The sequence below is a fragment of the Eptatretus burgeri genome, chromosome 1, assembly GCF_056783735.1.
Source record: "Eptatretus burgeri isolate ZD-2024b chromosome 1, Ebu_testis_v1, whole genome shotgun sequence".
Taxonomy (NCBI): Eukaryota; Metazoa; Chordata; class Myxini; order Myxiniformes; family Myxinidae; genus Eptatretus; species Eptatretus burgeri.
The window spans coordinates 27,075,857-27,092,487 of record NC_140961.1 but is presented as its reverse complement, the minus strand read 5'-3'; the positions used below and the strand labels follow the sequence as shown (position 1 = coordinate 27,092,487).

The 16,631-nt window shown below is 44.1% G+C and overlaps 1 protein-coding gene and 1 pseudogene across 1 annotated transcript; both read right to left on the bottom strand.

Annotated features, from left to right (window-relative positions):
- Positions 1 to 2,114: 2,114 nt before the first annotated feature.
- Positions 2,115 to 6,999, bottom strand: LOC147034085 (uncharacterized). The gene is made up of 3 exons (XM_085849694.1): positions 5,698 to 6,999; positions 3,520 to 3,640; positions 2,115 to 3,276 (listed from the first exon to the last, which is right to left on the bottom strand). The coding sequence occupies exons 1-3, from the start codon at positions 6,459 to 6,461 to the stop codon at positions 2,155 to 2,157; spliced, it is 2,007 nt and encodes a 668-aa protein (XP_085705820.1). The 5' UTR covers positions 6,462 to 6,999; the 3' UTR covers positions 2,115 to 2,154.
- Positions 7,000 to 13,752: 6,753 nt separating this feature from the next.
- LOC147034084 (uncharacterized) lies at positions 13,753 to 16,039 on the bottom strand (annotated as a pseudogene).
- Between the last annotated feature and the right edge of the window lie 592 nt (positions 16,040 to 16,631).

Genomic DNA, 16,631 nt, shown 5'->3' with positions numbered 1-16,631 from the left:
AACATAATGGTGTAACAACTTCTTTTTTTATCTTTTTCTTTCGTTTTCACACTTCTCCATCTACTATCATTCTCGGTGTTATGTATAACGAAAGTAGGTGACAGTAACTGGCAACAAATACTGGGGAAGAGGACATAAGTTTAAACAAAAACACTTAAATGGTCACTTAACATGTGGGAGGTCACAGAACTCATGCCCTCATAGTCAGGTATGCTGAGACCATCACAGGGTGGACTGCCCTCCGGTCTCGAGGATGATTCTGCCCCATGACAGTATTTATACGAGCATTGTGACCACAATATGGTTCAAAACATCCAGAATATAATCCTTGAAGTGTTTGGGCTGTTTGCGCAGACGGTTGGAGTGTCTTGGTGTTCTGCCAGTTCGGGACACTGTTGGATGATCCTCACAGGTGTCACTGATGGTCTCAATAGATTGGGAGCAATCAAGTCCATGGGTGTTACGTTTCGGCGATGTACCAGAACCAGGATCTAGTACTTGGCTGATCGGGATTGGCAAGGATCCAGCACTGTTGGCGGATGAAGACAACTCATCGGGGATGAATGGGGGATCTGGTGGTTTTGTTGCTGGTTGAAGGGAAACGTCCTCGGTATGCAGTGAACCACCATGCACCCGATTTAGTCTAGGAGCCAGGCCACATTTAATTAGACGATTGAGCACAAAATCTTCAGCGATATGAAAGCAAATGACCATCGGTGCTGACCCAGAAAAGCCAATTCTTAAGTTTTTCTCGGTCAGCCTAAGACCTTTGGTGTCCATTTGAAATGTCGCCAAATTTCACTTTTGTTTAGACTTTTGAGCACAAGTGTGATTTTAGGTATATGGAATCCTTATGCGGCCCTTTCTCAGAATCCTGAACTTAAGAATGCGCTTTGGTCAGCCTAATGAGCTAAAGAATGCCACTAATTAGCACTAATTATCATTTTAATTAGACTTTTGAGCACAAGATCAAAACATGTCACAAATGAAAGATGAATGTATAACAAGACAGAATATATCACTTAAGAACGCAATTAGGTCAGCCTAAGTACCTTAAGAATCGATTAAAGGTGATCAACACCAACCAATTGTGCCCAATGCCGAGTTAATCAATGTTGCTCAGCCACACCTGAAACTTATAGTCTGTTTTCCAAACTGGAAATTTTACCCTAACCTCAAAGTCTCTGATAAAGTTTTTTTCTCTGTGGATTATTGTCGTATAGGGTCTAAGTTAACATCCAAGGGTGGGTGTGAAACTCTCACCCTTGGGCAATTTGAAAAATCCAAGATGGCGGCCAAAATGGCTTCCGCTTATAGAAATGCTACTATAGTGCCCTCAAATTATGCTGGAGAAGCATGTGATACATCAAAATAGTGGTTTCAATAGGTGAGAAACCCAAATTTCTGTACTAGAAACTGGTATGTTTAATAATTTTTCCATAAATGTACATAATAATGACCTGATTACCAGTTTAGTAATGTCGGAGAACAGCATCTTAGTTTGTTTACGACAAGAAATGTGGTTTTATGATACAATATGTTAACAAAATTTAAAGGAATTACTCCTGCAATTGTTATTCAAAACTTCTTTCAGAAAAGATTTCAAAATTTACAAATACCATTTTTTGAAAGTTACATACACAAATTTACAAATAAGAAGCAAGCCGATAATGACAAAGTTGAACCAGCATGTCACGCTATTACAATCATTAAAATCACATACCTTTGCTAACCATACTAATTATTAAAGTAACATAATCACAATATCTGTGTTAAAACAATAATTTCAATTAAATTTCAAAACATGTCCTGATTATAATCTTTCAACCTGTTGCAATATATGCTCATAAAATATGGTTACTATATGCAGTCATTTGAAATACGGTAACAATTCAATGATTTGAACAATCAGACAGTCGAACAAAATGCTGAACACACTCGAACAAATAAACATATGCTTCTCAATATTCATCATCAGAGTCATTTTCCACCATTGCATCATTTATCCTGGTGTGATGATTCCAGCATTCATCATCTCCTTCGTAATGGCAAAACACTGTGCAAGTCATGCCTGAACTGCAGCAGCTGCATCTGCGTGTGTTGCGTGGTTTTTTTTCCCCCTTGCATGAACATTGGATGACCTTGAGCAGAGCATCAGGAGCCTGTGCAGTGTTGGGAGGAAGCATGACTGCACTCAGAGATCCATCCTCCATGTACCACCCACCCATGGGCTGCTGGGTCAAGTGCTGGTGGGTTTGGCTCCAAGGAGTTCCTCCAGACTGCAACCTGGATGTGAGCCCGGGCCACATTCTGACAGAGGGCTTCATCGGTTGGGGGTAGAGATGGGAGCTTGGGAGCATTGGCGATGTTCTTGCTCACCTTCTTCATCCACAGTTTGTACCTAGCATCATTTGCTGAATCAGTGTCCTCCTCACCATAGCATGCAAGGACAAAGCGTGTACATTGTTTGACTACATCCTTCAGCTCAACTGTGATGTCACCAAGTAAACTGAGGGAATGCTTTTGGCTCCTTAGAACTCTGAGGGCAACTCCCTTTCCAATTCCGAAGTGTGGTGCCACTGTGTCACATCCTGACAAACCATGCATTGGAAGATCTTCCATAATCTCTTCATTATTGGCTACATATGCATTGATGTCAATCACTGACCGACTCCTGATTGGTGATACCATCCACACCTGTGAAGTGATCTTACAAAGATGACGGAAGTGGCACAGCAAGGCAAAGATGTCTGTGTTGTCTGCCACCACTATGGCTGACTGTGGTTTGACAACTGCCAGCTGATGTAGAATGATGGTGTCACCCTCTTCCTGGGTGGTCTCCAGATCTCTTCTCTGTATTGTCAGACCTTTGTACAGCTCAACTGGAACAGGACGGCTTCCAGTGATGACAAGGCGATGTCGCTTGAAATCATCCTTGTGCTTGATGAGGTCCTCGCACAGAAGATCAATCAGGGCAGACTTGTTCTGGGACACAGTCAAGACAACTTTCTGTGGTGGTTTCTTGGTGGGCGAATAAAAAAAAATGACCGTTTTTACAGCCATTTTTCCCTGCTGTGCAGGGGTTTGGCTTTTTTTCTTGAGGCAATGTTTTTTTTTTTTATGACCGGATGCCCTTCCTGACGCCTGGGCGAGCTGAGGCGATATACCCTGCTTGCTCCTAAGTCCCTGTTCCTTCGAAGGCACTCCTTCCTGCTCGTAGCTATGCACCTGTAGTGAAAATGGCATAAGTGTACAATGTGCATGACAGCCAAACATCTGATAGAATCATTTTGTCTCGCACAAGGATGTATATGTGTATCCATGGAGAAAAACAAGTTTCGTTTTTTTTATGACAAAGTATTTCTTAATCTTAATCTTAAAGATACAGTGCATCTTACTCCATGGTGTATCTATATAATCAGTGTAATATAGGGATAACCAGAGATGTTTCTTGTGAAATAATCTATGAAGCAGAGGTGGTTTAATTATTTGCTGAGGGAATTTAATATTTTAAACCACCGAGACTGAATAGATTGTTTCAAAATAAACACCTATGGGGCTGTGGTTATCCCCATTATTCCAGAAACACTCCATCAATGTTGCAAGAATAGTCAGAGGTCGGTTATCAGGGAATAATGACCTCTTAGCCAAAATCAAATAATGGGTATATTTATCAAAATATACTGTTACGGCTGTGGAAATTCGCATGACACCATGAAGGACCCGTAGGTGAGATATCTCTAAGTACATGTGTGGTTAGCCCCAAATCCGTTGTCTAGAGGGAATTTATGTGATTCATTCGGGCTGCGACGCTTTGAGATAGCCGTTTTTCTGTTCTATCCTTATTTTGAACCAACCACGTCTCAACCACCATCACACAACAACCACCTTAACCACCACGCCAGCCATTGTTACCAACTACAACCACGCCAACAGCCACGACCTTTACCTTCACAACTCAATCCCGCAAACATCGCATCACCGTCATTCCCAAACGGCACCATAACCATCAAACCACCACCGATAAACCCTCCACCACCCTCACCTCCCTCCTTCTACGGCCATTCCCGCACCACCTGTGAACACTGAGCGTCGGGCTGTCTTGGGCTCGTTCAGCGATACGCACCGAGCCGCGAGTGCAAATAGCGGCCTTTCTCAGGGAGAATTCGGTTCAGGAATGCTACACGCCACTTCTGATCCGTCCAATTAGCAAGCGCGGAGCAGCTTGGCCCCGCCTCCAGGCGCGTCTGTGTGAAATCGATATGTGCAAATTCTAGGATCAGGGGAGGTTCACGCCCACGTTTCCTCCGTCCAATTGGCGAGCGTGGCTCCGCCCCCGAGGTCATCCTGATCCGGATATTTGCATATTGTGTTCTCCTGCCAGCCTATAAAACGGCGAGTGCAAGGCGAACTGTGGCAGAGTGTGGCAGTAGCAGTGTGTGTCGGCAGGGCAGAGTGAGTCGAGTCATCGGTGTGGCAGAGAGTTGAGTCGGGTGGCGAAGTCCTCGGTGTGGCATCGAGTTGGGTTCTGCAGTCGGCTGAGGAGAGTTGCGGGAAGAGGCAAAGGAGCTCTGGTCCGAGGCGAGAAGGTCGGCGACGAAGTCGCGGTGTGAGATCGCTCGTCGCAGGACCCAAGCCAGCCAGCCATTCTCCTCCCCTAGGGCATCAACAATTTCCCCCTTTCCCCCACGCTGAGATAGTGCAAAAAGGGGCCCCCGTTCCCACCCCACTCCAAACGTCTTGCCAACGAAACCCACCAAGGAGCACGGAGTCGGGGCACAGCCACGCGGCCACATCTGTGGCTCGTCCGCCAACGCGTCACGAGGACGCGGGTAGGACCCCCCCCCCCCGGTCTCGCGGACCTGGCCGCTTCTGCAGGTCACGCGCACATATTGGCCTCCAGGCCTGTCTGCCCCTTGTCTATGAGGGTGGCTTCTTTTCTTTGCTTTTGAGTAAATGTGTGTTGGTGCCGTCTGTATAAGTGTTGCCATGTGTGCGCGTTGTCAGTAGTAACTCTGCGTCATTGTTTCTTTTGTTTTAACTGCTATATGTGCATTTTGACTGTTTGGCTGTATATGTGTGCTTTCCGTGTGTCGCGTAATAAATGTACATTGTGTGAACGGTTTTCCCGTTTCGCTTCGTCTTTTCTTTATTGACCCTCCATCCTGCTTCACGTAAAGGGTTCATAGTGGGCTTAAAACGCCCGGTAATTAATCTGAACCGTCCAAGTCGGCGATAACACCGCTCGGTTATCCCGATAGCACGGAACGGGCCGCCCAAGCGACCCGTGTCCGGAGTCGACCTGCGGCGAGTTGCGATCGCCCGGTCGACCATTCGCGCAGGTACTTGGGTAGATAAAATTTGGCGAGCGACCCTATCCTGCACGGGTGGGCAATTGGCATGATCGTGGTGAGGTTAAATCCCCACCTGTGACTAGCTCCCGGCGTTGGTCCGAGAGGGTCACGACTGAATTGTCCGTCCGGTGGGCGACGTGCCGTGATCCGAGTTACGTGGCCGTCCGCACGCCGGCGGCTGCGAATTCGCAACAATACATATTTTTCTTACACATATGTTAGTTAAAGCAATAAAATAGTAATATTCATTAAAATATATTGTAATATTTTGCTTATAACAACAGATTTTAAAAATAAACATGTCTAGTGTTAAAGTGTGACTCGTATAATTATTGATAACTACCTGTCGAAGATGAGATAAACATCCGATGCTGTCACTAGATCATCCAGATATCTGCAGAAGTTGTCAAGGAAATCTTGCACTGTGCCGGACACTGGCCAGGACATGACCCACAACACAGCACATCCATCTAGGAATCTTGCTTCTGTGGTGAGGTTGCGAGTCTGAATGTGGGCTTCCACTTTGATGGCATTCTTTAAGTTGGCCTTTGATGTGCATTCCCACACTTCACCGTAACTGGAAAACATCGACGGTGGGTATGAGGCAAGTTCATAGTTCATCAAGGACTTGACATCAAGGTCATTTGATCTGCCATGTAATGCCATAGCCCTGATATATAGTGTTTCTGTATCAGCCACCTTCTGCTCAGGTTTGTGATGCTTGTCTGCCTTGGCCATCGTCTGGACCTTCCTCTGAATAGGGCCATGAAATGATGCAGGCCAACCAGCTTCAAAGCTGTTCATTTCACATGTTGCGATGGTAATGGCCTGGTCAACATTCACCTTAGGATCACTGGCCACCTTCCCAGTCACTATGTTGACCAGGCCATGCTCAGGGTGCTGTTCTGGATCAAGGGGATCTATGCTCATGTTGAGCTTCTCCTTCAGAGCATTTCTGTCAGTTGCATCTGTCTTTATCTTTCCTTTGGATTCCTCCTTGTGGTAGCTTTGGGAAGGGACTTCATTATCAATGGTGTTCAGATCCGACATGACGGTGTTGATAGCATGGATACTCATGGCCCATGTCTTCAGGGCTTCTGGTCTCATGGTCAGGCCAATGATTTAGCTGTGACCATGACCATAACGCATGTAGGTTGTCTCTCTGGCCATGACTCACCAGATTCCATTGAAGATGCCTGGTTTATGATGCATGGTATGCTGTCCCTTCATGAACTGATCTTCTAACGTATCTGGCATCACCTCAATGCTCCTAGCATAGTAAAGTTCATACCTTGCGTAGTTGTGGTGCCCTGCTGCAAAGAACAGAACGAACATTTCCTTGACTGCTAACTCATGAAGTGGCCAGTCTGCCTCCCTCTCAGCTCTCACATACTTCAGGATAGTCAGCATTGGTTTCACAAAGCAATCAACCCAGAGCCTTGTTGTTCAGCTTCTTGAGGCCAGGTTCTCAAGGACTCCTTTCAGATCATCCATAGTTTCAACTGTAGCCTTGCTGAAGATTGGTCGAAGAAGCTTCTCAACTAGTAGTCTGAAGGCACGGACATTTTCCGGAAATTTATTGCCTGTCATCATCTTCTTCACCCCGCCAAACTGCTCACTTAGGACTTCTTCCAGGCCAGTCTGAGCCATTAAAGAGCCAATGCAGCAAATGTAGCTCATCAAGAAGTGCATGCCACCTTGTCTGAGGAACACATTGTCACAGAGGTCAGGATTATCCCAAGTGAGATAAAGGGCTACCCGGTAGAGCTGCTGGTCTGCAGTGTACACCACATATTCTTGACCAGCTTCTGCTGTAATCCTCTTGGCTTTCATGATTGAAGTCATCATTGTTTTGGGGTCTGATTGTGAACTGTCCATTAGAGGCAAGTATACGACATTGGTTTTAGTTTTCATGGAATGTCCTTGCTCCCGACACAGCTTAGTATTAAAACCATTGTACTCAGGACAATTTTCCAGAGAAAGTGTCACGAAGAAACTGCAAGTCATTCTCCTCAGTTCTTGAGTTTGATACCTGTTTATACTGTGTCATCTTCTGGGAAACATTTGGGCATCGTACTTCAATCATAGCCGGCTTTTGTGTACACTGGTAGGTCACATTCAGAAGCTCATCATCTTCAGGAAGCTTTTGAGACACCTCTTCCTTCTTTATTTGCCTGATCAGTTCTTCCCCTGTCTTTTCTGATGATTGAGCTTCTGAAGGTTGAATGGCTATCATTGCGACTGCATGGGTAGACAACTTGCCATTGGGGGAAGAAATATCCGCATCAAAGTTGTCAGCAATGATCTGGAAGAGACCAGCACTTGAGTCAGCGATTCCCTGGACACTGGTGTCTGTATAAGAAGCATGGGCAGCTGACTTCTTGAATCTCACAACCTCATCGTAGCTGCAGGTTACTCTGTAGTCATTCAGCTGGCCCACAACCTTCTTGGAATCCCGGGTAAGTAGACCTAGGGCAATCTGTAGGTCAGTGGCCTGATTTGTAACCGGACTGGTAACAATATTCCCTATCATAGCAGCTGGCAAGGTTTTGTTCAACTTTGGAGATACCAGAGACAACAGAGAGGATAGTGTAGGAGAAACCACATCGTCCATCTTGTCCTTGTCAATGTGAAGGTCATAATGTGTTCTTTTGTACTTAATTTCCTTGCATTCACGTTCAATGCATCTTGCTACTTGAATCTTGCTGTGTTCCAAGTCATCATATTCTTTCTCATCCTTCACGATCTTCCAACCAGAAGAAGCACAGTTCCTGAATGTGATAATGCTTGCATAGCCAGGGGATGACAAAACGATGACATCATCAGAGAACCTTTCCTTCACCTTCTCAATGACACTTGAGCGTGACAATGACCTCACACTACAACTGCTGCAAACATCATATAATTCAACTGAATTCCATAGACTGTCCTTGTTCTCCAGCAGGAAGCTGAAGACAGCCTGTAGTCCTGGATCAACCACATCAGTTTCTGATTTTCTTCCTGTTGGTTGCATGTTTCGGAGGGCCATGAACTTGCACATACAGTCCCTGTGATATCTGGCATCTACAGCATGCAGATCCAAGGGCCCCCTCCAGCCGAAGCCTGACCTGAATGGCCCATTCATCATTACGTACTCTGCATCTTTCAAGCAAAAAGTATTTGTAGGGCTTTTTATCATGCTCAGAGTATGTGGAGTGGCAGAGGAAAGCAGGTCTCCATCTCCGAGGGTGCTTTGGGTCCTTCTAAAGGTCACAAATCTCTCCACAATACAGACAATGTTCTCTACAATTGAATTGAACACAAGACTTTTGTAGTTTTCTTGGGGGTTGTTCTGGAACATTCTGTAATTCATATTTTGCCAGATTTGACTTGGAAGTATACCTGGAGATAGTTTTTGTGATAGAAAATTGTCAAGTTTGGATTTGCTGATGGCTCTCCATGCAATTTGATGTGCAAGTAAGTCATCTCCATATTTCTGACTTGCATCCATAATTGCCAAGATTCTCTCAGGTCCACTGTTTTTCTGCAGAGCCTTTGATTCCTGTTCACAATCTTTTCCATTCTTGAATTTGAACACACATTCTCCACACATTGTTCATTCAGGGTACACAACAAATTATCTACATCTACTAAGCACCACCACCACCACCACCACCACCACCACCACCACCACCACCACCACCACCAGAAGTACCTGTAAATAAACATGATGAATTAAGTTTTGGAAAGCAGATCTGTCACACAGGAAAGCAGATCTGTCACATATTGCCACAAATTTGGCATATATATATATATATATATATATATATATATATATATATATATATATATATATATATATATATATATATATATATTTATTCAAAATTCTGAAGCACTTACGTCTCTGCTCACACGTCGAAACTTGAAGCCTTTGTTCTTATCCACATGCATCTACTTCTAAAAAGCACCATCACCACCACCATCATGCAGAAAGACATGAAAAAATTGTTCTCTGTTACAAAATCAGTTTTGAAAATCATGAAGCAGTTGGATTTCCACAATTCAGATGATTTTCAGCAAAACAGCGTCAAAGTGCCCTGACTGATGCAGTGCTTGCTTGACACATATTTTATGCCTGTAAATAGCAGGAAATCTCTCTTTCTGAAACAAATTACAAAGAAGAAACTGGGCTTATGTCGGCCTACTATAATATATGTAGCTGCTGTCATGTTAGTGAAGTCGTATGACATTTTCTGTTGGACACCATGGGCCTCTCCGCGCAAGTATTTTCTTCCTAAAGTCGCCAATAACTCAAAAAATAACATACCCAGTTTTCTAGGCTAAATTTCTGAATTGAGTATCCTCTAAAACCCCTATTTTGATGTATTACATGTCTCTAGCATAATTTGGGGGTACCATAGTAGTATTTCTAAAAGCGGAAGCCATTTTGGCCACCATCTTGGATTTCTCAAAATGCCCAAGGGTGAGAGTTTCACACCCACCCTAGGATGTTAAATTAGACCCTATACTGCAATAATCCAAAGAGAAAAAACTTTATCAGAGACTTTGAGGTCACCTCATTCGGCAAACAGACTATTATATTTGTGTATTAAAATCGTCATGGTTATTCCAGAAATACTGTCATAATAAACATCTCGGTCAGCCTAATGAGCTTAAGAACACCACTAATTATCACGTTAATTAGACTTTTGAGCACAAGATCGAAGCATGTCTCAAATGAAAGATGAATGTATAACAAGTCAGAATATATCTCTTAAGAACGCAATTAGGTCAGCCTAAGTACCTGAAGAATCAATTAAAGGTGATAAAGGTGATAAAGGTGATATTTATCACCTTGAACTTATTGCATTCGTCGCAATTTCTTGGTATGGTGAAACTTTTATCGGTAGAGCACGACCATCATGAAAGTATTGGTGGTTAGTAACTCAAACGTCATGGTTAAAAACACAGTCATGGTATATAGATAGTAATACACGGTCATTCTGAAAACATCAACTAAGGCTGAAGTCACATTTGCTCTACGGTGAGGATACGGCGGCCGTACGCCCTCTGAATTGACAAACGTGCGGCGGCCGCAGAGTTCCTGTGGTGGCCTCAGGGTGGCCCTACGCCGTTTGGCGATATTTTGCAGGTCGTAAGGTCGCCGTGGAATTATAACGCAGTTATAACTTTTTTCATTTCTATGTTCGCCGTAGCAATTCGACAAGCCGAAAAAAAAAAAAAAAAAAAAAAAAAAAAAAAAAACCTGGTAAAAAAAAAAAATAAAAATTTAACCCATTCGTTACCGTCCGTCCGGCCGCACGTTCGCCTTAGGGCCCCCTGCGGTCGCCTTGCGACATCAAATCAAAGACCGTACGGCAACCCCACGTTTTCAGTCTCCACAATTTATAAATACGCCGTGCGGCTCCCCGAAAAATAAAAACATATGTGACTGCTACATTGTGTGACCGTGGAAATACTGCGGCCGCCGTATAATTGCTAGTGGCCATAGATTTTGGAGACCCCACGGCCGCCGTGGCAAATGTGATTTAGGCCTAAATACGCCATGCGGCTCCCTGAAAAATAAAAACATATGTGACTGCTACATTGTGTGACCATGGAAATACTGCGGCCGCCGTATAATTGCTTGTGGCCATAGATTTTGGAGACCCCACGGCCGTCGTGGCAAATGTGACCTAGGCCTGAGTCAAACTGATTTTTTTTTTTTTTGAGAATCACACTGTAACCCGCACTGATTATCACTTCGATTTTTCACTTGAAAATTGACACATTTTGTCAATATTTTCACGCACTCCCACATGACCGAGGAATAATTAATTTTGATGTTGTACCAAAACCTGTCAACAACATAATTTATATTTAATCATTTGTTTCTTCATCTGATGAAACTGAAATATTTTTGTCGTTGCTGGAAGCGGTCTTTTCATCCTGACTGTCATCTTCAATTTGTAGTTTCTCAGGGAGCTGTGGACCTTCAAACTAGACGATTTCGTACCTGTTGTCCTTAATCTCCCATCCTTTGTCCGGAGCTTGCTGTATTATGGCCTGGTCAGCAAGATCACATCCTCGCTACAAATGCTGATCGCTCAAGATGGAGCAGGAACTCTGCTCTGCAGTGTGAAAGGCTGCTGGCATCAACGCCTTTCAGTCTGTGGTTCGTTGACTTCACCGAAGGACTGTAAGCCTTTTCGAACGCTTGATACCGTACGCGGTTCAAAGATGTGGCCGTCTTGTATCCGTACATGGTACACGTAAACGCTTCGATCGCCTGTGCAGTAGATGCATTACCTCCACCATCACGGGACAAACTCGAGAATGCTTCTTTGAATTGTTCACTCTTCTCATTTGATGCAGGACGTTTCTTCCCCATCCTTACAAATGCTGAATTCATAGTCACATCCGGTAAAGGTGTGTAAGGCAGGAAGTGCAGCACACATCTCTGGTCCTATTTGATGTGCTATGGTCGATATATTGATGTATCGCCGATTCTTCCCTGTTTCTGTATCCATCCATATTTTTGCCGCAAACTTTTGGCAATGATACAGGACGATTACACAGATGTCTGTATCAGAAGCTCTTACTATGATATTATCCATGATTCCTTGAGCTGACGTGGCAGCAATGTGGAGAATGATACGGGAATCGGCCTCATGATGATTGCTCTTTAACGAATCGACGTCTTCTTGCACGACTTGGCCATTTTGGCTGGCTATATGAACACATCTCTCATTGAAGCCAACAAAAAAGTCGCGCTCACCAATTATAGGTCCATACTCAGCTTTTCCCCATTCACGTGCTCGGAACAGGGGCAGTTGGTGCTTCAAAGACGTGGACTTCAAAGCATCCTTGAGTTTTGGTCTTGCTTGCTCAGGGCCTGAATGTTGTATGTTCCTTCTGCGGTGCCTCTGTTTATCCTCTCCACATCTTTGATTGATGCAGTGTCGTACGTATCAAATAAGATGTCAATGCGACCTTGACTTGGGGCTGCAGCCTGTATCAGGATGCTACGAGCAAGGCCTCCGTAGGTCCTTGGTAGATTGGGTGGTAATGCGTGCAATGGGAAATTACCATCAATCACACATGCATCGACTGTGGATGGTACATAAGATGTTACTTTTCTTTCCATGTGGAACATGAGCTTGCTCTTGTCAGTTTTCGCAATTGAACCGTCGGTGCTGCACAAACACAATGGGACTGGTTACTATGGATGATGTGTCATGCACTGGAGATCGAAAACGTGCCACTGTGGGTAGGCTTCAATGCAAAGTATTACACAGACAACCTCCCGAAACAAATGATCCACTACATGCCACATTTGAAAGAGCCACCCACAAGTTTGGACGTTGTCGCTGAGACACTCCGTATCGCACAAAAGTGTGCAAAGGAGTGTAACCAGACATATGCTTTTGTCACATACGATTTGGCAATCGTATTTTGGCAATGATGCAGGATTACACAGATGTCTGTATCACAAGCTCTTACTATGATATTACCCGTGATTCCTTGAGCTGACATTGCAACAATGTGGAGAATGATACGGGTATCATCCTCATGATGATTGCTCTTTAACGAATGCCAATCATACGATTTGGCATACGCCAGGGCATTCATTTGAGCTGGTCGCAACTCAGTGGTGCTACTGTCAGCTGCCGTCATACCTGTTATGTTATGGAGGGTAGCTACCATGGCTGCTCTCAGTGCCTTGGTCATCATCCATCGTAGGCGGGCAGGGTAGTTGTTGGTAGCTGCTGATATGCCCGTGAGCCTGGATGCAGCGTCAGCATTAACTGTTTGCTCCAAGGTTGGATCTACTGGTACTCTTGAGAACTGATTTGTGCCTCTCCTTACTGTGAAAGTGCCGTTCTCCAATATCGATCTAATTCCTTGATAACTTGCGTCCATGTTGCGTAAGTTTGCTATGTATTTCATCATCCACCGGGCGTAGTTCACGTGGTTCGTAACAAAAAACAGTCCAACTATGAGATAGAGATAGAGATAGAGATAGAGATATAGATATAGATAGTACGAATAGATTGATGTTGTTTGTGCGAATGGCCCGATCGAGTAAATGATAGTCCTGGATGTAATCAATGTAACATAGCCAGAACTTTGCGGTTTCACCATGTTTACCCTTGCGAGTGTTGTCCATGTACACTGTGTATGCATTCACAAGGGCGCTGACCTGTGGATCATTCATCTCCCCCCATACACTGTCGTCGTCACCGGATATCAATCTCTGAAGTGCCTGTGAAACTTCTTCATCACATTCATACGTCGACAGGAACGAGCGGAAGTGAAGTATCTGCATAGCCAGGGCTAGGATCTGATGAAGCCGTCCACATCTGTTGAAATGCGTGCCAGACAAGAACCCATTGAGAGAGCCAGAAGCAAGGACTTAACATTCCGTGAGAAGTTCAGGACCACCGGTTCCAGTGACATACTTCCTTATCGCTTTGAAGAATGACATCTGAATATGAAATGCTCCGACCATTATGAACACATCATCGTAAGTTGGTGACTCCATCGACTGTATCTGCATCGCTGGTTTCGCAATTGCCAAATCGTATGTGACAAAAGCATATGTCTGGTTACACTCCTTGGCACACTTTTGTGCGATACGGAGTGTCTCAGTGACAACGTCCAAACCTGTGGGTGGCTCTTTCAAATGTGGTATGTTGTAGATTATTTGTTTCGGGAGGTTGTCTGTGTAATACTTTGCATTGAAGCCTGCCCACAGTGGCACATTTTCGATCTCCAGTGCATGGAACATAATCCATAGTATATCCTTCCTCTGCCCAATTTCGATATGGTCGATGGTTCCCTCATTGTCAGAACAATCAGGTGGGAAATGGACCATTTGTGGTTTTCTGTGGTAGGGAGTGAGGACGGTCTCTGGGACATCCAACTTTCTCTTCTTTCTTATGTTTCCAGAGAAAGATGATGGCGTTCTCGATGGTTCGGCATCAACCAGTGGTTGTGAGGTGTCATCAATTTGATACAGGATTCCCATCGTATCGTGTAGACTATCTTCCCCTGACAAAGTGCAGCAGATTTCGTCAAAGTTATCAAACGCGAGACCCATAGTTGCATTTTGTCGGGTTCCCTCTGGACATGCTTCAATCCTCTCTTGCTGAGCCAGTGTTATCTCCGTCTCTAATTTCTCAGCACGTGGTAATTGATACAATGATCTAACCTGTTTAGCATAGTGACAAGTTTTTTTTACTACCAGTCATTGACGTCACTCCCATGCCCAGAGCGATTTGCTTTCTGGGTCGAATAGCACCATTGCTAGTAATTAACAGGGCATCCTGACTCACCGAATCGGCAGGGCGCAGCACTTCTTCGCTATGCTTAGCCGAATTTGGACCACCAAAAAGAATTCTGAAAAATGTTCTCACTAAGTCCGGTGGCGATGCGTCCCCTTTTTCGACACTGAATGATGAGACTTGGTCAGTTTAAGCATGATCTGGTTGCACTTCCTTCAAATGTTTTCTCAACATGAGGGCTGTCTGCGCGATAGCACCTTCAGCTGAATCCCTGTAGTCAAATGCTACTCTTACTGATTCATATGTCAATCGGCTATTGGAGACTATTATTCCGAGCTTCTTGCCTCTAGGAGAATGCAACTTTAGTTTGCCACTGAAGTGAGTCTGTAGTAACTGACCGAGATACTGACTAGTTGTGACGGGTGATTCGTTTTCCTCCTCACAAAACTGACTATACCTCCAGAAAATAGACATCAGTAATTCTGAAGTGTTAACTTGAATGACGTGCGTTTCTACGTAACTCAAGGTCTCCTGGAGTGCAATTTTGGCGCGCTCTGGTGTGCGGGGTACATTGATTCTGTCGGCTCTTTTTAGGTATGTGTTGTTACAAGAATGATGATACTTCACTTCTTTGCTACTAAATCCACACTGGCTATTTTCTTCGAAATTCCCTCGTCTTGAATAACCATCGCGGCCCTCTGGTCTCTCCGGCTTCCAGGGTTTCACATGCGCCAAGCATTTCAACCTTGCTATTTTTGCCTTTTTGAAGTTTATTTTTGCCGCAAAATAGACATTCCTATGGGAAAATACCGGATCCACTCGCAATCGCGCTCGACGATGACCTGAGTTTTTGATTGGGCACTCATTGATTCATCTACTCACTCTGCCGAAACCGCAGTGAAATTTTTATAACACTGCACGTGGTAAGCAGTGTTATCTCCTTCTTCAGGGATTGATTTAATAATAATAATCTTGAAATACTTTGAAGATTCAAACAATTTTTTAGCCTGCCTGGCTACAGCTGCGGTCTTTATTACTTGCCAAATATGAGGTTTCATTGGTAGTAGCACTCCCGTACCTCCGCTGTGTATGACACAACTCGTTGTCTTGGTAGTCTTTTCAGGGTGCACAACTGAAAGGGAAATAAAATACATTAAATTTTAACTTAGTTTTGTCGTCGCTTGTTGATTGAATACTTCAGGAAGAGCAAAAATAATCAGGTTGACATGCTTGGATCATATTGATCACTGGAAACTGGGAGGGGAATTTTAGAATCAGGAAATTTTGAACAAGATAGCCGATGAGAATTAGTAGCTCATTAAACTGAATAACTGAGGGTGTAGAAATGCTCACCCGATGCATCAATTTTCACTTCCAGGGGCGTGGTTGTCATCCCGTGTTCAATCGAATGATCGGTTTCCTGATCATGTGATGAGATCATCTCCACGTCTGAAAAATGTTGACATCGCTGCCTTAATTTCTATCAAATTTGCGTACTATAGCGGACCGATACATCGAATGTCTAATCAGCTAAAAGTGTCACATTGTGGATGAATTTAAGACGATGAATATGCATCATCTAACAGCCTGAAACTGAGCATTTTGAAATTTCCATTCAAATGTCATCATGTACATTATCGATGAATACACCAAAGTACTCACCTCCTTCGTCTGATTCCATTACTATTTGGAGAGTCGATGGCTGGAGAATCAGTCTGCAGTGCGCTGCACCCTCGGAAGTCACCAGAATCGACAAAAACACATGTTCATTAGAGGTGGCTCTGCGGCAGAACCTGCCATCTCAGCAATGTACCAGACCTAAAAGGTTTTGGTGCCGCCACCAATGTTTAGTTTCGGTTTAGGTTGGAAACTACGCGGTTGTAAAAAAAAAAAGGGAAGTAGTTTCGTTTTCTGCTGAGCGTTCAACAATAGGGTTGCGCCGAGCAACTTTGGTTAAAGTTACAGTGAAGTTACCATTGGTTAGCGTTAACCACTTTGATTCTTAAGT

Coding starts and splice junctions, on each gene's coding strand:
- LOC147034085 (XM_085849694.1), bottom strand. CDS start 6,461: ATGAGACCAGAAGCCCTGAAGACATGGGCCATGAGTATCCATGCTATC. Junction 3,641..5,697: donor GTTTATCTCATCTTCGACAG/GTAGTTATCAAT, acceptor TTTGGCTAAGAG/GTCATTATTCCCTGATAACC. Junction 3,277..3,519: donor AAACAATCTATTCAGTCTCG/GTGGTTTAAAAT, acceptor TGATTCTATCAG/ATGTTTGGCTGTCATGCACA.